We start from the raw sequence: 21,923 nt of genomic DNA, 5'->3' as shown, positions 1-21,923 counted from the left end.
TCCCTAGAATGTAAATCAAACCACGTCACTCCTCAAAACACTCCCAGTAGTTCCCAACACTCTCATGGCAAAGTAAAAGCCGAGGTCCTCCCCATGGACTGCAGATTGCCTCCCCTTCTCTGTCTACTGTTAAACCTAAAAAATAAAACAGCCCGTTATTTTCCCAGCAAAATGGGTTTATTCAGGAAGAGCCAAGAATTGCGATTTGGGACATTCGAGCTATGAAAAACAACGGGCAAAGGAATATTATTTTACTGAGGAGGAGGAAATTGGGAGGGCTGCTTTGAACCAAGTCTGTTGGAGAAAAGCAAGAGCTCAGGGTGATGGCAGCTTCTCTTTGGCGGAGTTACAGAGGTAGTGGATTTCTTGTGGGAGATGCAATGCACATCTTTCCCTCTTGGGGCCTGTAGTTTATTCTTTCCTGTTGTGGACTCTTTGTTGGGATGTGTAATTGACAATTCCTCCCGTAAGGGACCTCCAGGACTACCTGTCAGAGCTCCCCTTCCTGGCCTCCCCTCCATTTTAATGAGGTCTCCCTCGATTACTTGGCTCACTCCACTCAAGCCCATTGGCCTCTTAGGTCCTGCAACAAGGCAAACACACTCCACCTCAGGGCCTTTGCTTATGCCATAACCCAAATATCTTTATGGCTTGCTCTCTCCCTTTAGTTTGGTCTTTACCCGAGTCTTCCCCATCCACTCTGTCTGAAACTTCACACAGCCATATACACCCATCATTTCATACCCTCCTTCCTGGCTTCATTTTTTCTTTTTTCTAAAGCATATATTACTATCTAGTGACATATTTTACTTACATATCTTGGTTGGAGTTTTTGTTTTGTTTTGTTTTGTTTTTGTTTGGTTTGGTTTGGTTTGGTCTGTTTCCCTCTTCTAGAGGCCAAGACTCTTGTCTATTTTGCTCACTGGTGTCTAGGACAGTTCCTAACATAATAGGTGCTCAAGGATTATATCTTAAACGAAAGAAGGAATCTCTGACTTTCATCTAGGGTCACTTATCTTTCCCCTGAAATGAATCTCTTAACACAGAGGTTCTCAACTTGGGCTGTACATTTGAATCGCCTGTAGAGCTCTGTGGTTTAACCCAGATTTTGAATGTTTTTTATTTTTAAAAATTTCATTTATGTATTTGAAAGAGAGTGAGAGCAAGAGAGATCACAGAAGGAGAGGGAGAAGCAGACTCCCTGCTGAGCAGAGAGTCCAATGTGGGCCTCACTCCCACCACTCTGAGATTGTTACGTGAACCGAAGGCAGATGCTTAACCAACAGAGCCACTCAGGCGCCCCCCAAGCTTTTGAATTTTTTATTTTGGTTATTGAATTTTTATTGTATTTTTATTTTAGAAGTTCTGTTAGGTTTTCTTTTTTCTTTCTTTCTTTTTCTGTTTAAAGATGTTATTTATTTATTTATTTATTTGAAAGAGAGAGAGAGAGAAAATGAGCAGGGGCGACTGGCAGAGGGAGAGGGAGGAGGCTCCCAGCTGAGCAGGAAGGCCCATGAGGGGCTCAACCCGAGGACCCTGGGATTAAGACCTGAGCCAAAGGCAGACATTTAACCAACTGAGCCACCCAGATGCCCCTCTATTAGGTTTTCAAATCTGTTTCACTTGATATATGTTCCTACACTTTGGCCATAGTTTCAAACTTTTTATTAATTTCAGGGTGGTGCACATTTTTTTTCTTTTATAATCTATATCTGATAATATTGCTGAATTGAACTCTGAGTGTCTGTTTCCGCTGGTTTTCACTTCTAGTGCCTTGTTTTCCACTGGTGACCCTACCCGTTTGTGATAGTCATGGCCTCTTCAGCCCTGAGGTTACCTACACAAATCTATAGTGGGGGCAGGTATTTTCTTTTGGCTATTCTGGTCCTCGCCCAGAGCTGGCATTCACTTCGGACATCCTTCATCCCAGAGGGTAGGCTCTTTAGTCCTTCAAACCTGGGCTCAGTCCCATTGCTCGCGATCTGTGCGTGCTGGACAAGATCCCCCCTCTCTGGCCCTTGGCCTCCGCCCTATACAACAGTAATCACGATGCCCCTCCTGCATAGGGCTGTCTTGAGGATCTGGTCAGTTATTGCTCAGTGATATCTAATGTTACCCCAAAACTTAGTGGCTTAGAATAACAGTAAACATGTAGACCTCACATAGTCTCTGGGGTTTAGGAATTCAGGAGCACCTTCTTAGTTGCTTTTGGCTCAAAGTCTCTCAGAGGTCATCACAAAGATGTCGCCAGAGGCTTCAGTCATCTGAAGGCTTGACTGGGGTGGAGACGGTGCTTCCAGGAAAGCTGCTTCTACACCTGGCTGGGGCTGGTTTGTGGGACGTCTCAGTTTCTTGCCGCACGTGCCTCTCCATAGGTCTATCTGAGTGTCCTTGAAACATGGCAGTGGCTTTCCCAAGAGCAGATGATCCGGGAGAGTGAGGCAGGATCCATGATATATTTTATGGTCGAGCCTTACTCCTTCAGTCAGGCAGTGATTCCCCACCACTGGGGAGGGCGAGGGGATCCCTGTGTGGGAGTGAGGTGTCACCGCGACCCTAGGCCACGAGTTTGGGAATCTAACATGGATGCAACATGGGACCACACATAGTTTTGTGGTCCTTCGAGCATCGCACCTTCCCACACACTTCGGTGAGGGCAGCTCCAGTGTGCGGCACCACACTCGGACACCCACCCTTGGCACTGGGCCACCATTTGCAGTGTTTTAACTACATGTGGGGAACCTGTGAGTTTGAGAAATCCAAGGGGAAGAATTCAGCTGCTTATGAAAATGACAAAAGCGGGGCACCTGGGTGGCTCAGTTTTAAACGTCTGCCTTTTCCGCTCAGGTCATGATCCTGGGGTCTTGGGATTGAGCCCCACATCAGGCTCCCTGCTCGGCCGGAAGCCTGCTTCTCCCCCCCCCTTCACTCCCCCTGCCTGTGTTCCTGCTCTCATTGTCTCTCTCTCTCTGTCAAATAAATAAATATATATAATCTTTGAAAAAGAAGGAAAAGAAAATGACAAATGGGCCACTCATCAGGGTGATGGTTCCTTGGTCTGAAAGATTCTTCTCTAAGAGTTGACATTGTTGTGTCTTAAAGACATAATACACTACTTAAGGACTACCACCAAAAAAAAGTCATATTTCTTCATTTTCACAGCATCGTATTTGTTACCCCCATTAACCTAACTCAGGGTAGGAGGGAACTACACAAGGGCATGAATCCCATGTGTCAAGGATCATGGGGGCCATGGTAGAGGCTGGCTAACACATGTCAAATGAGACAGCGCAGACAAAGTGCTTAGAACCATGCCTGGCACGTGATGTATGCTCGGTAAACATTAACCTTCCCTAAGAAGTGTCCTGCTTTGTTCTAGCCATGTAGGGTCTGCATAGCAACCGCTTTCATTTAGTCATTCAACAAACATTTAATTGAGCAGCTCTGGGTGCCAGGCACTGTTCTAGGGGGAGACTGTTATGAACAATACATAGTCCCTGGCTTTCTGTAACTCCCGCAAACAACAGAGATAGAATGTCCTGCCAGGTGAGGCTAAGCGGTAAGAAGAACCACAGAGCCAGGTGAGGGGAGAGGTAAAGTCGGTACAACAGGCATGGTGGCTCAGATCTGACCCCGGATAGAGACCTCTCAGGCCTCTGAGCCCATCCTGGCATCCTGGTCAGGTGGAACTTATACCCATTTTATACCTGGGCTGGGGTCAAGCAAGCTCAGTGAAGAGCTGAAGTGAGCTCTGAGTTCCCCCAAGGAGTCAGGATTTTTCCAGAATACAGAGGTTCTCCAAATCAGATGCTCGGAAGCATCTCCCAGGGAGCTTGCTAAGATGCACGACTGCATGAAGTCTGACTCAAAGGTCAGGAGAGGTCAGGGATCAGCTTTGTAAACAAACACCCAGGGGACCACCCCGCCAAGTCTAGGCTGTGTTCTCTGGGCTGCACAGGGGCAGGGGAGGGCTGGCCCACTCTCACAGAGTCTCCAGGCCCAGCCTCAAAGGCCGGATGGGGCTTAGCCAAGCAGAGATCAGGGGAACAGGGGGAGACCCAGAGACACCCAGCAATTTGTTCAGGGACCACAGCCTGCAGGGTCAGTTTTGGGTACACAGTGGTCAACATCTTTGATCAAGTAGGGGGCACCTGGGTGGCTCAGTGGGTTAAAGCCTCTGCCTTCAGCTCAGGTCATGATCCCAGGGTCCTGGGATCGAGCCCCGCATTGGGCTCTCTGCTCAGTGGGGAGCCTGCTTCCTCCTCTCTCTCTCTCTCTCTGCTTGCCTCTCTGCCTACTTGTGATCTCTATCAAATAAATAAAATCTTTTTTAAAAAAGCCATAAATCATTTTCAGCTCCTCTCATCCAAAGGAAGAATCTTTTTTCCCACCTCCCAAATCTGGCTGTGTGACAGGCTTTGGCCAATGGGACTTTTGCGGGTGTGACACCAGCATAGCTCCACATTTGCATCTGTCCTCTCTTGCTGCTTTCTGAAACCCAAGACCACCAGGTGAGGGGGCTGCCGCTAAGCCTGTTGGAGAGAGACCTGGTGGAACAGAGGGGAGCCACCCAGCCCTGCCTCCTTGGAGTCTGCTGACTGACAGAATGACAGAGCAGGACACTCAGCTGGGAGTGAGCCTGGGCGCCCTTCTAGTGGGTGCTGCCTGCTACCCTGTGAGTGAGCCCGCCCAGCTGGAGCCCAGCCCACACTGCTGACCCACAGAAGCAGGGACCACTGAGTTTTTCTGTTGGTAATGCAGCAAAGACTGCTACAGCCTAGTTCCTGACAGAGAGAAATTTCCTCCCCTCCTCTGGGGCAAATTTTCCTTAATCACGGTCATTAAACCTAACGGCCCAGCAGACACACCCTGACTCACAAAGACAAGCACCCAGGGTTTAAGAAGCTTCGTGTCTTGCTCAGTAAAATCCAGTGTGGATCTGGCTGTCCTCCTCCTCCGTCTTGTAGCAAGGGGAACTGTGGCCTCAAGGTGCCTGGGAGAGGGGTGTAAGTTCACCAGCTTTCAATGGCCTCAGCCCAGAAGGGTTACGCACACACACTATTCATTGGTCGGAACTGATCACGTGACTTGGGGGCCGGTAGGGGAGCACCTGGAATATTTGATGACTCCCACCTTAGCAACAAAGAACTTAGTTACCAAAGAGGTAATTAGTTTCTCTTTCTCTCTCTTTTTTCAAGATTTTATTTCATTGAGAGACCGAGCATGGGGGAGGCAGGCAAAGAGAGAGGGAGAAGCAGACCCCCTGCTGAACAGGGAGCCCGACCACGTGGGACCTGATCCTGGGACTGAGATCGTGACCTGAGGGGAGAGCTGCTTAACCAACTGAGCCAACCAGATGCCCCTGGTTATTAGCTTCTTAATGGGTGCTTACCTGTTTAACATCTGGCTTCTCTATTAGGCTGAGTCCTTGAGCGGAGGGACCACGTTTGTGTCCATCTGGCTCCATGCCTGGCCTATAGCCTCCATTCATAGTAGTGGTTGAATTGCGAAAGCAAATATTAATAGGGCAGGCCACAATATTATCTTTTGTGTTTAGCTCCCAGTTATAGAGAAAAACCCCAATTAAATTTCTTTTTTTTTTTTTAAGATTTTATTTATTTGTCAGGGAGAGAGAAAGAGCGCGCACGAGGACACAAGCAGGCAGAGTGGCCGGCAGAGGCGGAGAGAGTAGCAGGCTCCCTGCCCAGCAAGGAGCCTGATGTGGGACTCAATCCCAGGACCCTGGGATCATGACCTGAGCTGAAGGCAGCGGCCCAACCGACTGAGCCACCCAGGCCTCCCCCCAATTAAATTTCTAATGGTCCCGGGCATCTGGGTGGCTCAGTGGGTTAAGCCTCTGCCTGGCTCAGGTCATGATCTCAGGGTCCCGGGATGGAGCTCTGCATCTGGCTCTCTGCTCAGCGGGGAGCCTGCTTTCCCCTCGCCGCCCCCCCCCCCCACTCTGCCTGCCTCTCTGCCTACCTGTGATCTCTCTCTCTGTGTCAAATAAATAAATAAAATTAAAAAAAAATTTTTCCTATAGTCCCTCACTTGCAGTAATATACATGTATCCCAGTTGATATTGTAAAACGTTTACAATGATCATTATATGAGTATAAACGGAACATGAAAGTCCTCACTGACTGCATCCGGGTGTGGCCGCATGCATTACTTGGTGAGAGTGGATTTTGCATTTTTCTGTGCCAGGTTTCATGCGGCTGCCTCTGAGCCACATTGTCAAACATTCCTGCTTCAGGGGGTCCCTGGGTGACTCAGTCGGTTAATTGTCTGCCTTCGGCTCAGGTCACGATCTCACAGTCCTGGGATAAGGCCCTGCATCAGGATCCCTTCTCAGCGGGGAGTCTATTTCTCCTTCTATCCCTATCCTTCTGCTTGTGCTCTCTCACTCTCTCTCTCAAATAAATAAATAAAATGTTTTTAAAAAAGTTCCTGCTTCAAGACAAAACTGGGTTAGTCTTTTTCTCTGTTGTGTGGTCTTGGCTGAGTCTTCTGCTCTCTAATCTAAACCACATTTTTCCTACCTGTAAGATGACAAGCGAATTCACCTTATAGGGTTGCATAAGAATTAAGGAAGTCCCGCCATGTAATGTAGATAAAAAGTTAGCACAGTACCTGCCACTCAGCACCCCCATTTTATATGAGTTTGTGTCCCTTCCCCTCATTCCACTGGTACCAGAGAGGATGCTCAGTGAGGGAACTGGGATTGTTCATTTGTGTGGTTCCAACTGTCCTTTGGAAGCCGGGAGGGGAAAGAAGCAAGCCTGGGGCCCTGTCCACGGCAATCCTGGCTGCAGAGAGAGGAAGTTGACTTGTCCGTCTATCAGTTAGCTTTTGCTGTGTAACAAAACACCCTAAAACTCAGTGGCTTCAACAAAGATCTCTTTATTTAGTTCATGAACCTGTGGCAAGTTTTCTGGTGTCGGCCAGCCTGACTGATCCGTGCATTTGCAGGCTGGTAGCTGGATGATTTTGGACGGTCTCCCTCACCTGTCTGCAGCCAGCCATAACCTTAACTGGCACACCTAGTTCTCCTCCTGCTTCCTCCCATTACCTCCTCTCAGAATTTAACTTTGCTGAGGTGACACTCCCTCTCCCACATGAAGCAGGAGCCTCAGGGAGGCTGCACCCACTCATGGTTAATTCAGGTACCCTCATTTCCCTGCTGGTGATTGGTCAAGAAAGGACATGTGACTCATCCCTGGCCAAGGAAATCTGTGCAAATGTCTGCTAGGAGGGCTTCTGGGAAAGTTTTCCCCATCCCAAGAAAGAGTTCTGGGGGTGATAGTAACAGTTAACCTTTATTTAGGGTTTAAGTGCTTTCCAGGAAATAACTCATTCAGCTCTCGTGAGTTGGTGGGCACTGTTGCCCTCATTCTACAGAAGGGTAAGCTGAGGTATACAACAGAGCAGTTAAGACACTTGAGGGTCAGCTAGTGAGTGGACTGTAATTCCAGGCAGCCTGACTCCAGAGGACTGAGTCCTCCGGGGCTACAATGTCACCCCCCCACTTTCTCTGGTCACGGGGCAGCTGTGGCCATTGTGTCAGTAGTCACCAGGGACAACAGCAGAGAGAGAATGAGCCCAGGGAGCCAGTCCTTGCTGACAGCTCTGAGAGCTAAATTAGCCAGCCCCTCTTGACTTCTTGCTTTTTGTGAAATTTCCTTCTTTCCATTCTGGCCCAGGGTTTCAGTTACTTGCAGCCAAAAAGTACCCTAACAGAGACACCAGTGCCTCCAGAAGGAACAGAGGGCGTGCGCAAGACCCACTGGGCTGCAGGAAATCTGTTCTCACAAACCACAAGCCTCTGGCCTCGCCATGGGGCAAGGAAAACTGGTAAGAGATGGGGAGGAGAGGCTCAAACAAATGTCCAGGAGACATTAAAATATCTCATAACTCTTTTATTAGGCAAAAGGTAAAAATATATTCTTATGGCATTCAAAACCCATAGTGTTGTTTCAAAACCCTGGCTTAAGACTTGCCAGGAGGAAGACCCTGCCTCCGCTGACCCCAAACTCTGGTGCTCGGCCAGAGGTGGACAGCCGTGGACCCTCATTCCAAAGCACTCCTTGAGTTAGATGAGGACCAGCCTCACAGTTTGAACTAGTGAGCCTCCAGCCCGAATCCTGGGCTCAGGCCTGGATGGAGAAGGCAGAGCTGCTGGGAGCACAGATCCCACCACGGCCTGGGCCCTAGAGTCCTGAGTTTTGAGGGAGAGGCCTGGAGCCTTTGGCACAGCATTTTGTGAGAGGGACTGTCCCAAGTCAGAAGGGCCTAGGCACCAGCTCAAGTGGGTGCTGACACCTGTAAGGAGAGGGCCCCGTGTGGACACTGACCTGCGGGCATGTAGAGGTGTGGGGAGCTCTGGGAGGAAGAGTTTGCCTTTCGTTCACTGCTGTGTTCCCAGCACCCAGAACAGGGTTTGGCACACAGTGAACTCCCAAGAAGCATGTGTTAAATGCACGGGCCTGTGTGCGCAGGTATGAGGAAACACACAGGTGTGCGTACAGCACAGTCCACACACACCTCTTCCCTTCTCTCTTCCAGAAGGCACTAAGGTTTGGCTCAGTGCAAAAAAGGCAGGAGAGAGCTTGGAGACACCCCAAACTCGGTCCACTGTTTGCGGCTGAGAGTCTAAGGCTACCTAGACATACAGACCCACTTCTCCTCCTCCCTCCTCTTCCTCAGCCTCCTCCAACCCAGGCCCTTCGGGGACCACCTGGTCAGCCTCCCAGAGGTGGGATCGGGATGGAGCTGAGGGGATCGGGTTCTCCCGCAGCCAGGGGTGCAGCAGGATGCCCGTGGCTGTGAGCCGCTCTGCCGGCTCCCGTCGAAGGAGGCAGCGGACCAGGCAGCGGGCAGCAGCCGAGAGGCCCTGCGGCATGGCAAAGGCACCGCGGCGGATCTTGCCAAAGAGCAGGACAGGCTCTGAGTCCTGGAAGGGGTAGTGGCCAGCCAGCATGGTGAAGAGCGCCACGCCCAGGCTCCACACGTCGGCAGCCTTGCCTGAGTAGCAGGCCCTGGAGCTGAGGATTTCTGGTCCCACGTAGGCCGGGCACGCGTGCTTGTCCCATAGGGAGTCGTCGGGCCCGGTCAGCACACAGGCGTCCTCCAGGTTCTCCAGCACCAGCTTTGTCCTGTGGCAGGGGGAGAGAGACAGAGGGGTCAGCTCCCGTGGGGAGCCCCATGCCACCCCCGCACACTCTCACCCTTAATGGCACCCACTTCCTGAGAGCCTGCCGGCATTTGGCAGACTTGAGCCCGTCCTGTAGGACTGGTTGGTTGATGGTATTTTACACACGAGGAGGCCTAGGCTCAGAGATGTTGAGTCATTTCTCAAAGCCACAGAGCAATTCACTGTGAACTAGGATTCTGAGAAGAGCACATTTCCCAATAGTCCCTCAGGGAGGGGACTGAGGGGGCCGAGGGCACTGAGCCTCTCTTAAACCAGAGGCAAACTTGGGGTCCAGGCAGGTAATAAAGTGAGAGAAATCAGAAGTGGGGACCACGCCAAACACATCAGCACAAACCCTGTCTAAAAAGGGCACCACTAACAACATTACCGTCAATGTTCCGGAATGTTCATGGGGAACCTGACCCAGAGCTAAGCTCATTACCTGGTCCATCTCATTTCATCCTCACACAACCTGTGAGGAAGACGCCATTTAGAGCCACAGGGCACGGGGCTGGAAATGTGAACCCCAGCTCTCACCCACCCAAGGCACTCCTATGAACCACTCACCATTCCCAAGGGGGTCCCATGTTCCCGTTTTTCCCCAAGAGAAGCCAGAAATCATATTAATGAAAAATCCCAATTTTTGAAATGTCGGCAGCCAATTTCAATTAAAAACAAATGAACATGTACGTGGTGCAAAGAAAAAAAAAAGTGTGTGTAGCCAGCCATTTGCAACTTCCGCCTTAAACAATTCCCACAGAACATTCTACGTTACTCAAGTATAACCATTCTGTTACCAATGACATTTTTTTTTAATTACCACTGCTATTAAGATTATCCTATGACACCACTTCCTGGGTGCCTGCTGGCATTTGAAAAAAATCAAGGCTCAGGCAGGTAAAGCTATTGCTCAAGGCCAAAGAGCAGGTAGTAAAAAGAACCAAGATTCGAAGCCAGGTCTGTCTCCACCAGCCCTCTTCTACAAACATTCTATAACGAGTGTTTCTCAAACTGCTTTAAAAAGACAAGGAAGCACTTTCTCACCTTGGGAGGTCTGCGGGTGATGCTACTCAGCCTAGGTAAAAAATTATTTGAAGGGGCACCTGGGTGGCTCGGTGGGTTAAAGCCTCTGCCTTCGGCTTGGGTCGTGATCCCAGGGTCCTGGGATCGAGCATCGCATCAGGCTCTCTGCTCAGCAGGGAGCCTGCTTCCTCCTCTCTCTCTGCCTGCCTCTCTGTCTACTTGTAATCTCTGTCTGTCAAATAAATAAATAAAATCTTAAAAAAAATTATTTGAAGCTGTGTATTAGCTTAAACATCATAAAATTTATATTCTACTTCTTACTAAAGGCATGTTCATTTTCATATAAAATGTAGAAGGAAGAGAAGGATCTAGAAAATCACTCTGAGGTCAGCATCGCAATAGCAACTACTAGGGGCAAGGCAAAGGCCCAACGAAAATGCTCAGGCAAGTTTGAGGAGAAACTGTATTTACATGCATAGCCTCGAAGTACATATATATGTATGTGTGTTTAAAGACTTTATTTTATTTTTATTTTAAAAAGAGCACTAGCAGGGAGAGGGGCACGGGAGGGGGAGAGAAGCAGACACCCCGCTGAATGCGGAGCCTGACACGGGGTTCAATCTCATCACCCTGAGATCATGACCTGAGCAGAAATCAAGAGTTGGAGGCTTAACCGACTGAGCCACCCAGGTGCTGCCCCCCCCAACACAAGGTATTTATTAACTAGAAAGGGTAAATTAGGAACCGTACAGTGGAGAAACTTGGCAGACACCATCTTAACCAAATAACTGGGGTTAACATCACGTGTCTCCTAACATGGTGTGCTGAGAAGAGGCTATCATTCTTGTGGTACTCTTTTTTTTTTTAATATTTTATTTATTTATTTGAGAGACAGAGGGCGTACATGTGTGTGTGAGTTGGGAGAGAGGGAGAGAGAATCTCAAGCAGACTCAGCACTGCGTGCAGAGCCCTACATGGGGCTCCACGCACGGCTCCATCTCAAGACCCTAAGATCAGGACCCGAGCCAAAACCAAGAGTCAGACACCCAACTGACTGAGTCACCCAGACAGCCTTCCTGATGATACGGTTACCCAAAATGCACAACATCAGTCTCACCATGAGAAAAACATCCATCACATCCAAGTTGAGGGGCAATGTCTAAAATAACTGACTGGTACTCTCCCAAAGTATCAAAGTCAAGGAGAACAAGGAAAGACTAAGAGAGGGTTTCAGACTGGAGGAGACTAAGCAGACAGGATGACTGAATATTGGCCAGGGTCCTAGATTGGATCCTGGTGAGAAAACTGGTATTAGTGGGAAGCTAGTGAAATCAGAATCAATCCATGGTTTAGTGAATAGTACTGGACCAAGATTAATTTCTTAGTTTTTTGGTGTATTCTTTTGTTTTTTGAAAGAAAGAGAGAGGGAAGGAGAGAGAGAGAAAGAGAGAGAGAGAAAGCGAGAGAAGGAGAGAGATTTTTTTTTTAAAAGATTTTATTTATTTATTTGACAGAGAGAAATCACAAGTAGGCAGAGAGGCAGGTAGAGAGAGACGGGGAAGCAGGCTTCCCGCTGAGGAGAGAGCCGATGTGGGGCTGGATCCCAGGACCCTGAGATCATGACCTGAGCCGAAGGCAGAGGCTTAACCCACTGAGCCACCCAGGAGCCCCATAAGATTATTTATTTATTTATTTGACAGAGAGAGAGAGAGAGAGAGAGATTGATCACAAGAGGCAGAGAAGCAGGCAGAGAGAGAGAAGGAAGCAGGCTCCCTGCTGAGCAGAGATCCCAATGTGGGGCTTGATCCCAGGACCCTGAGATCATGATCTGAGCTGAAGGCAGAGCTTAACCCACTGAGCTACCCAAGTGCTAATTTTTGGACCTTTTCTGAAAATCTAAAAGTATTTCAAAAAGTTTAAGATGTGCAATGGGAGGTGGGCACCTGGCTGGCTCAGTTGGAAAAGCATGCGACTCTTGATCTTGGGGCCATGAGTTTGATTCCCCATGTTGGGTGTACAGATTATTTTAAAAAATAAATAAAACAAAATGTGCAATGAGGTTGCCCTCCTTCCCCCAACATACACACACACACACACACACACACAAATCTTGCCACGTAATCCATGCCTCTGATGGCTGTTCATGTGGACCTTACCGGCTTGCCGTGCTCCCCGACACACCCTGCTCACCCCCCAGGAGGCTGGAGGAAGGGAAAGCATGCCAGGCCCCCCTCTGTTCCCTCCCTCCAAGATCAGGGATTCCATTTCACAGGAAAGTTCCCATGTGAGGAACCTCAGGGCCCCTTGTGGCTTGTTGTCTGTGGCCCTGGTTTCCTGGAAACATCATCACATCCTTTCCCCCACCAGTGGGAAAACTGAGGTCCAGAGACCCTGAGTCACCCAGAGTCAGCAGCTATGGGCAGCCAGGCCTCCTGCCTCTCGAGCTCAGGGTCACATCTGGATTTGAGTCCCAGCTGTGCTATCGATTTCACTGTGGAATCTTGGGGGTAACTTGACTTCTCTGGGCCTGTTTCCTCCCTCCCCCCACCCCCACCCTGCCCTGGCCTATGGGAACAAGAACAGTGCCCACCTCATCTTTGTAAGCCCCCCACGGAGTCAGCGCAGCCAAGCTCTTCATCGCTGTTGTCTATTATGACTGTCACAGATGCAGTGCCACAGCCCAGGGGGCTTTCATTTCCCCAGAGCCAAGCTTTTCCTGGGAACCAGGCAGAGGAGTCAGTCGAGGCTTCTCCATTTCTTTGTGTAAGTTCCTTTTATTTCGTGGGCCTCACTTTCCCCATCATGGCCCATCTCTTAGGTATGTCCGTGAGGAGGGTCTCCGGGACCACACTCACCTCTCCTGGTCGGTGAAGACAAAGCGCCTCAGCTTGAGATCGCGCAGGACCAGCCCGTGCTGGTGACAGTGCGCCAGGGCAGCAGCCATCTGGCGGAAGAGCGCGGCCGCTTCAGGCTCCGGGAGGCGGCGGCGGCGGCGCACCAGGCTGTGCATGTCCCCGTGAGACCGCCGGAAGAAGGTGTACAAGTGGCGTGGGCCTGCCAGGACGTCGGTGGGCCGGGCCACGTGTCCTCGCGGGGGCAGCCTCCAGTAGGGCTCCAACACCGCCGTGGCCTCACGGACCGGATACACCTGTTGGGGGCGGAGGGCTTGGCATGAGCACAGGTGCCAACGGGGGTGCGGATGGGGGGGTGCTGGCCCGCCTGGGAACAGTCAGAGCCAAGCGTTTAGGCAGTACTGTATGCTAGGTGCTGGGCTGGATGCTCCAGCAGCAAGCAACCCCATCCCCACCCCAGTGTCTTGGTCGCTGGACATCCACCTTTGGCCCAGGTCATAATCCCAGCGCCTTGGAATGAAGCCGCATGTAGGGTTCCCTGCTCAGCAGGAAGCCTGCTTCTCCCTCTCCCACTCCCCCTGCTTGTGTTCCCTCTCTCCCTCTCTCTCTCTGTCAAATAAATAAATAAAATCTTAAAAAAAAAAAAGGAAGGGGGCACCTAGTTGAAAAAGGTCTAAACTCGAAACTGGGCAAGTGACCTGAATGATTCAGAGATGCCCATGGGGTAAGCTTTCCAGGTGGGGGACAGGGGCAGTGCAAAGGCCCTGAGGCAAGAAAGAGCTCGAATTGCTCAAGAAAAAAACGGCCCCAGATCAGTTCAGCTGGAGCAGAGAGGGAAGAGGGGCAGTGGTACCAGTGGCGAGGTTGTCGAAAAATGTGCTAGGGGCTGTAAGGACATCAGACGCAAGCCTTGCGGCAGCCCCGAAAGCTGTGTTCTGTTTTCCTGCTGGTTCAGACTGCTGTTCAGAGAAGCAAGGGCACTTGTTGGAGCCAATACAGCCGAACAGAGGCAGAGCTGGAAGATTCACTCAGTCTGTCTGCCTTTAACCCTTCCCTGTTATGATGGCTCTGCCACACAGAAAATAAACCAATAAAGCACATACATGTTTAATTCATGGAAAAACATGTAAGCATGTCTTAAAACAACACACAGTTAGGTGGCATGGAAGAAAGAATCCAAAAAACAAAGACTACTTTTTTTTTAAGTCAGGGCAAGCACATTCCTGCCTCTGTACATCTGCACTTGCCTGTCCTGCTTCCTGGATGCTCTTGCCTAGATACCCACAGGGCCGGCTCCCCCAGCTCACCCAAGTCACTGCTCACATGTCACCTCCTTGGAGAGCCCTTCCTGGACTAAAACCACCTGCTCCCCCACGGTCCTTGTCCCCCTCTCTCCCAGCTCCTGGCTTTTCCTCTAAAGCACTTACGATCACCTGGCCCAGGATCAGCCTTCCGTTGTGCTGTATTTTACTTATTCCCTTGTTTCCTGTCCATGTCCTTCACTAGAGCATCAGCCTGATGACAACAGAACTCTATCTTGGAACCACAGCCCGGTGCACGGCGCATAGGGTGCTCAGTGAACGTTTGTTGAATGAATGAATGAATGAATGAATAGGTGATAATCTACAGACAGGACGGCGATCCTTCTACACACTGAGCAGAGAAGGCGATGTGAAAATGGCAGGGCAGCCCCAAGGCTCCCGCTAGCATGGGGATAGGCATGTGCCAGGAGACCCCCCTAAATGTTTCTGAGTAACTGGGGCTATGAGAAAGCATAGTGCTTCCGGCTTGAGCCTGCTTTGGTCATGGATTCCCCTCCCCAGTAGGAACAGAAGAAAACCTGTAATGTTGCAGGAGAAGGAGCCAGAGTTCAGGGGTTCCTTAGAGCACCTGGGGCAGAGCACTGGGGACCTGCAGGGGGCAGCCCAGAGCCCAGGTAAAGCCGATGGCTGGACCATAGGTCTGCCTCTACCCCTCTGCCTACTGCACCCCTCCACCCAGCAGAAGCCAGTTGCAACTGCTCCCGGGAGGAGGCTTCGGTCCACCTGCTTCTCTGTGCATTCCTAAAGGGACTCAGGCCCTCTTCTTCCGGTCTCCTGTGTAGCTGGGTCTCCTGTATCTTCCTTGCCCTGCCCACCAGGAGCAAAGCCACCCTGCTGTGTCTGAAACCCATGTCCTAGCATGGGGCCACAGCCCTGGGCTCAGTCTCACCTCTGACACCCCCTGGCTCTGTGACCACAGTTTTACGAGCCTCAGTATCCCCTATCTGAAAAATGGGCCAATAATAGTAACTACCTCATGGACTGTATGAAGATTGGAAGAGATCACACTCACTAAGCCATCAACGTAGTACCCGGTGCACAGTGAATACCTATTATTGTAGTTCTTCACCTTTTTAGGCTACGACCTGCCAGTGTCCCGTGGGCCTGACCCTACCCATTTCCTGATTTCTGCCAAGAACCCTGGACTTCACCCTAGGAGCCAGGCCCGATACAATGAGTTTTCATGCTTGGCCCTTCCTTCTTGACCCCAGTCTTCCCATCTGTGAAATGGTCACAGGCTAGGCCCAATGACCTCCAGGTCCTTCCCTCCTGGGAAGGAGTTCTGATGTCTACCCCACCTTACCCTTCCCGTGTGCAAATATCTTCAGTGCCCACCCCCCCCCACCCCACAGCCCAGTGTGAGCTCCTTTCTTATGCTTTCACAACCGGTGGCCGGCAGCCCTCATCTCCTGCCCCTCTCCACTCCGGCCATGGTGAAGTCCTTTGAACCCCCCCCAATGGCTCGCTTGCTCCTGCTCCTCTAGGAACCTGCACTGCTACCTCCCCTGCCTGGATCTCCATTCTCCCACTTCTCCCTGGCTAACTTGTGCTCAGCCTTTTCTGACATTCCCCTTGAACACACTGGAGGCTCCCGCTCTGTGCTCCCACAGCCCCTAAACTCCACCCCTCTGGCATATCATACTATGGGCCTATACTGTGTATTCCCCAGGGCTGGGCATGTCAGGTTTAGCGCTCTGGTCTCAACCCAGGCCAGGCCTGACACAGGGCTGGGGGCTCACTGGCTGCTTCCCCAATAAACACAGGAACAAAGTAACCCAAAGGATGCCTCCTCCCTGACAATCCTCTGGAGCAAAGGCCCTTTCTAGGCCCCTGTGATGCCGGGGGTGGGAGGGGAGTGACCCCAGAAGACCTACCTTGCAGGTGTACTCAGTGCCAGTGGGGCAGTGCAGGGCACGGTAGGCCCGGCCGCCTTCCTCGGGCTCCAGGAGGACATAGGGCCCAAGCCGGGAGGCAGTGGTCACAGCGAGGGACCAGGCTGGAGCAGGGGGTGGGCTCAGAGGCAGCAGACAGGGAGGCAGCCGGGGCTGGGGCCCCCTTCGAGCTTGTTTGCGGGTGGGACTCTCCGTGTCTAGGTCATTGTCCAACTCCAACCACTTTCTCCTGGAGGGGGCGCCCGCAGGAGCTGCCAGAGGGGTGGCTCGCATCTACAAAGAAGGGGAAAAAGCACTGAAGGGAGGCTGTTCTGTGGCCCCCCTCTTCCCTCGCAGTTACAGAGGGGGACTTGGCAGTCTGCACTGAACTGACAAAGGTACTTACCCTTAACTGGGTGTCCCACTTCTGGGAATTTCTCCTCGCATTAAAATGCTCGTCAAAATTTTAAACACATGAAGGGCTGTTCGGGAGAGCCTTGTATCTAATAGCAAAAGGCAGGAAACACCCCCAAATAGCCAGCAGCAGGGTGCTGGTTAAACATCATGGACTACTGCACATGGGCTGCCACAGGAGGGAGACCCCCACACTGAGTGAAAGGCCATAATCCCAGTGCGGTAAGGATGCAACAGCAGGTGGCTGTAGACAGACATGCCTGGGTTCTAGTCCTGGCTCACACCTTTGCTGGCTGGGTAGCCCTGGGCAAGTCCTGCAGTCTCCCCCAGTCTCAGCCACTCATCTGTCCAGTGGGAGCAGCATGCCAAGCCCATAGGATTTTTACAACGATGAAACGAAAACACAAATGATTCAGAGTGACCCTGTTGCGGGGGGAGGGGGCCCGAAAATGGTCACCACCGGCGGTCCATTGCTACTACTATTCACAGCAGAAGGTGCTGCAGTGCTCTCCTGGGGACTGTTCCGGGTGGCTCTCCCCCTGCCATGGCAGCACTCCAGGCTACTTCTGAATCCAGACCTCAGAAGCCTGGAATAAACTCCAGGGGCAGGTGGACTAACTGAGCAAGGGACTTCGCAAGCCACACTGCGGGGACTAGAATCTCCGCTGTAGGTTGGAGGCAGCCCCTCATATCTACTTCTTGCCCTTTCCCCATACCTCTGGGGGAACAGGCAGGTCATACCAAACACACACTCACAGAACCCAGAGAAGACAGGTGCGCACACACCCCTCAAAACCCCAGTTTGTCCCAGCCAGCGAGCTGAGACACCAACCTCAAGGGCAGAGAGGGGCACGGCCTTCATCAAGTGACACACACCTCATCCTCCGTGAGCAAGTGTGCCAGGCATCCACACACATTGCTCTCCCAACGATCACGCACCCCACTGCATGACTGATAACAGTAAGGTCACGGGCACGGTCTGACACGTACCCCATCCCCCTCGGCGGCTTTGCCCCGCCTCCCCCAGTCAGGCTCCTCCCGTGGGAGCGGAAGCGGCGGGCGGTGGGTGCCTGGAGGCAGAGGATTCAGCGGAAACGGAGCTGCGGGAGGGGGAGAAGCAAGGGAAGGAGGCTGGGCCCCAGAGCTGCGAGAAGTGGCGGGTGTGGGCCCCCGCCCCTCACACCCCAGGGTCCGCATGGACAAAACACACGCGCGCACAGTACAACCTGCGACCCGCAGCCACAGCTCCAGGTGCACACCTGCGGCCAGCGCTCCGTGCGCTCCCGGGGCCCGCACCTCGCGCAGGGCATCCTCGCTTCCACTCGCCCCGACCCGCCCCCGGGGCACCCCAGCCCGGCCCCAGCCGTGTCCCCCGCTCGGCCGACACCTGCCACCATGTACGCAGCCCTCCCCACAGCTCGCACCGCCTGCCGACACACATCCCCCCCACCCAGCCCAGCAGGCTCAGCCTACAGCGACACAGACCCTACAGAGTCCACCACCACCACCACCACCCCCACACACAGGCCCCTCGCACACACGCGTCCCCCGCCCCACACTCACTGCTCGGGGCGACACTCCCACACCTCTGTCCCCGCCTCCCTCCGCCCCTCGGATACCGCCGCCACCTTCGCCAGGGCTCACCCTCCCACCCGCCGGCTCCCGGCCCCAGCCCCTCTCGGGCCCCGCTGGATACCTTGCCCGGACGTGCGGCAGGGTCCGGAGTCGCCGGGGCACTCCCACGTGGCCGGGGGCCCGCTGCGATGCGACCGAGCTCGGGACCCCGGCCCCCGGCAGCCGGACACGTGTGGAGCCGCCGGCGCCAGCGCCGGCTCCGGTCCCGGCCCGGGTGATGCAAACCTGTGCTAATCTGCGGCAGCCTGATGCGCTCCGGCCGGGGATTGCACCATCCCCCGGGCTCCGCCCCTGGGGTCACCGCCCCAGCGCGCCCCGCCCCGCCCCTCTCGCCTCGCGAGTCCTCCAGCGGAGTCTGGGCTCAACCTCCTCCCTCACCAACCCCGCGCAGACACCCTCTACTGGCTCTCCCGATCACCTTGGAAAGAGTAGTTTACTTTTCTGAGCCTCAGTTTCCCCGTATGTGAAATGGGAAGAACATCCTTCCCTCCGAGGATGCAGGGGAGAAAAAGAGCAAACCGTGAGAGTTTCCGGGTGCTTTACTGTTTATAAACCATTGCCTTATGAACTTTAGGAGGACCCTGGGCTATCAGGAAGCTCCGCTCACCAGTCCTACTAAGGGGTAGCCTGAGGCCCAGCACTGGGAAAGCAGCCCAGGAGCTCTGCAAAGACTGCAGACTTAGGAGCTGACTCCAGCGCCAAAGAGCTAGCATGGTCGCCTAGGGAGGCCTGAGATCGGGCAGACTTCAAAGCGTTCATTGGATAGAGGCAGTGCAGCCTCCCACCTTTGCACAGACGCACTGGGCAACCTAAGGAAAGCTACTTCAAAGCCTCCTGGAGCTGAAGGTCCTGCTCTGTAAAATGGGCTTATAGGAGTCTCACTTCGTAAGAGGTTTGCTGGGACAAAATGCTTAGAACTATGTGGACATCCTAAGTGCTCCGTAAATAGAATGGAGGATCGGAGAGGGGAAGGCACCCAAAACAGGGATTTTACCCCAAGCCTAGGAGGCCCTGGGGTCACTTGCTATTTGGTGAAGCATCCCTATGCAGCCCTAGGGGTCCGGCACCTTCCTGGGAAATCCCTTTTAGGTCTTCCTGTCTGAAGGAACCAGGGTCCAAAAATAACTCCTTCAGGCAGAGGTTGGATGAACCTCGGTGGTTACCTTTGTTTCTCAGGTTCTGGAGCCCCAGGGACCAGCTCACCTGTGTTCAGGACCTTCAGGGCTCACCAAGGTGTTCTGGGATATCATTTAGCCCTGGAGACTCCCCTGCCAGGGAGGGACTAATGAACTCATTTTCTACACCAGGACATCTAGACTCAAGTGGAAAATCCCACAGCGATAAGGGACAAAGAAAGGTGGGGTTGGTTGTTTTCTGAACTTCTCTATGAAACCAGCACTGTGCTGGGTTTGCTCAGACATTCCTAACTTGGTTCATGCTGTGTCAGACCATGTTCTGAATGCTGGGGACTCAGCAGTGACAAGATTGACCCATCCCTGCCCTCTCAGGTCTCATAAATCAGTGGGAAGACAGACCATTATCAAGAAAATAAAATCAATAACCAAGATCATTTAAAACTGATTTCATGGGGCACCCGGGTGACTCAGTGGGTTAAAGCCTCTGCCTTCGGCTCAGGTCATGATCCCAGGGTGCTGGGATCCAGCCCCATGTCGGGCTCTCTGCTCAGCAGGGAGCCTGCTTCCCCCTCTCTCTGTCTGTCTCTCTGCCTACTTGTGATCTCTGTCAAGTAAATAAATAAAATCTTTTAAAAAATAAAACTAATGTCATGTATTTTCTTGAATAAAGAGATAGGATCAATTTGAATAGGATAGATTTGTCCTCCATCAGATATGACCAAGGAGTGTCTATTTTCATGAAGGCTTATCCAGAAGGTGATGTTTACACTAAGATCTTAAGGAAGAGACAGGTGAGACGTGCAAAGATCTGAGGGGACACAGGAAAAGTAAGTGCAAAGGCCCTGAGGCACTTAAGGAACCATGAGATAGGCACTATGACCTCTATTCTACAGATGAGTGAAAGTAAGGGGCTTACCCAAGAGCACCCAGCTTGTAGTATGAAGCAGATTTGAGATTTGCTGGGGCAGCTAACTCCAGTGGCCACACTGTCCAGGGACATTTTACAACTTTTGCAACCCAGCTGCCTTCACCTGCACTGGTGGATGTGGCTTCTGGAACTGTACCTAGGGTATAGCCCTCCGGGGTTGGGGGTGGGCTTTGTCATAGTTGAGGGTGTCAAATCCCAGTTCTCTAGACCAATAGAACATAAAATATAAGCCGTACATGTAGTTTCAAATTTTCTAGTCATGCATTAAAGAAGAACAAAAAGAAATTAATTTTTTAAAGATGTATTTATTTATTTGAGAGAGAGACACAGCATGCATGTACACAAGGCGGGGAGGGGCAGAGGGAGAAGGAGTGAGAGAATCTCAGGCCCACTCCCCGCTAAGCGTGGAGTCTGACAGGGAGCTCGATCTCACAACCCTGAGAGCATGACCTGATCTGAAATCAATCATGGGACGCTCAACCAACTGAGCTACCCAGGCACCCTGGGTGAAATTAATTTTAATAATGTATTCTATTTAATCCAATATATCTAGCATACTATCATTTCAACAAATAATAAAAAATTATTAATGAGATATTCTAATTTTTTTCTTACTCATGTTTTCAAAATCTGGTATTTTATACTTTGTTCAGAAAGAATTCAGCACAGGAGCTAAACTGTCAGTGCTTAAAGTGAAATGTTGTTCCAACTAAACAATTAAATTGTGTTTAATGGACAAAATATTTCACCTGATTTAAAATTAAAAGTTCAATCACATGAAAAAATTCAGTTCCTTGGTCATACTACCATATTTTAAATGCTCCATAACTTCATGTAGTAAATGGTTACCAAATTGAATAGCACAGCCCTAGGCCAAGAATTCCTGGCACACGATCCAGGGAGGGTAGCAAAAAAGTGAAGGACCTGTTGGGTTTACAGCATAGATGCTAATTAGCCTTGAGCTTCAGTTTTATGCATCTATAAAATGGGATTAATTATACCCTTCCTTGCATTGTAGTCATAAGGATTAAATGCATTAAGGCATCGTTGAGTCAGATCACAGTTCCTGGGTTCAAATCTTACCACTTCCAAGTGATGAAATTTCCGGTAAATTCCTCAAGCTCTCTGCACCTCAGTTTCCTTCTCTGTAAAATGGAGATAATAATAGTACCTAGTTCATTGGTTTGTCGTGAGGATCCAATGACTTCATATTGTGAAGTGCCTGGAATATAAATGCTACATAAGTATTTGTTAAAAAGTAAGAAAAGAAATGGTGACCAACTCCCCTCCCCAATTGAATACAAAAATGTGCACTTTCCCGGAGAGAGAATTTGGCTTTTATGAATTTCCTTCTCTCCAGGCTTAGACATGGCACTACCCTGGTTTCTGAGCCCAACAGGCTGCGTTTCTATTGGCTGGGGTTCTGCCGGCCCTCAGCACCGCAGGAAGAGACTCAGGCTGTGCTCCGAGGGAGGAGAAGCATGGGGGTCGGAAGCAGCTGCTCACCTCCTTCCTTTGCACCTGGCCTGGCTGGTACCTGCCGCACGCC

The 21,923-nt window shown here is 51.4% G+C and overlaps 1 protein-coding gene across 1 annotated transcript; it reads right to left on the bottom strand.

Moving 5' to 3' along the window:
- Positions 1–7,904: 7,904 nt before the first annotated feature.
- On the bottom strand, positions 7,905–18,561 carry TRIB3 (tribbles pseudokinase 3). The gene is made up of 4 exons (XM_080813583.1): positions 18,372–18,561; positions 16,265–16,555; positions 13,072–13,364; positions 7,905–9,155 (listed from the first exon to the last, which is right to left on the bottom strand). Exons 2-4 carry the CDS (start codon positions 16,553–16,555, stop codon positions 8,663–8,665), a joined length of 1,077 nt encoding a protein of 358 aa, XP_080669709.1. The 5' UTR covers positions 18,372–18,561; the 3' UTR covers positions 7,905–8,662.
- Between the last annotated feature and the right edge of the window lie 3,362 nt (positions 18,562–21,923).

This window comes from Martes martes (genome assembly GCF_963455335.1).
Source record: "Martes martes genome assembly, chromosome: 9".
In the NCBI taxonomy this organism is placed as follows: Eukaryota; Metazoa; Chordata; class Mammalia; order Carnivora; family Mustelidae; genus Martes; species Martes martes.
This window is presented reverse-complemented; position numbering and strand designations above follow the sequence as displayed.

Excerpts from the sequence above, each read along its gene's own strand:
- TRIB3 (XM_080813583.1), bottom strand. The coding sequence starts at position 16,555 with ATGCGAGCCACCCCTCTGGCAGCTCCTGCGGGCGCCCCCTCCAGGAGA. Across the intron at positions 13,365-16,264 it reads GCACTGAGTACACCTGCAAG|GTGTATCCGGTCCGTGAGGC; the intron begins GTAGGTCTTCTG and ends CGCCCCCAACAG. Across the intron at positions 9,156-13,071 it reads GTCTTCACCGACCAGGAGAG|GACAAAGCTGGTGCTGGAGA; the intron begins GTGAGTGTGGTC and ends CCCCTGCCACAG.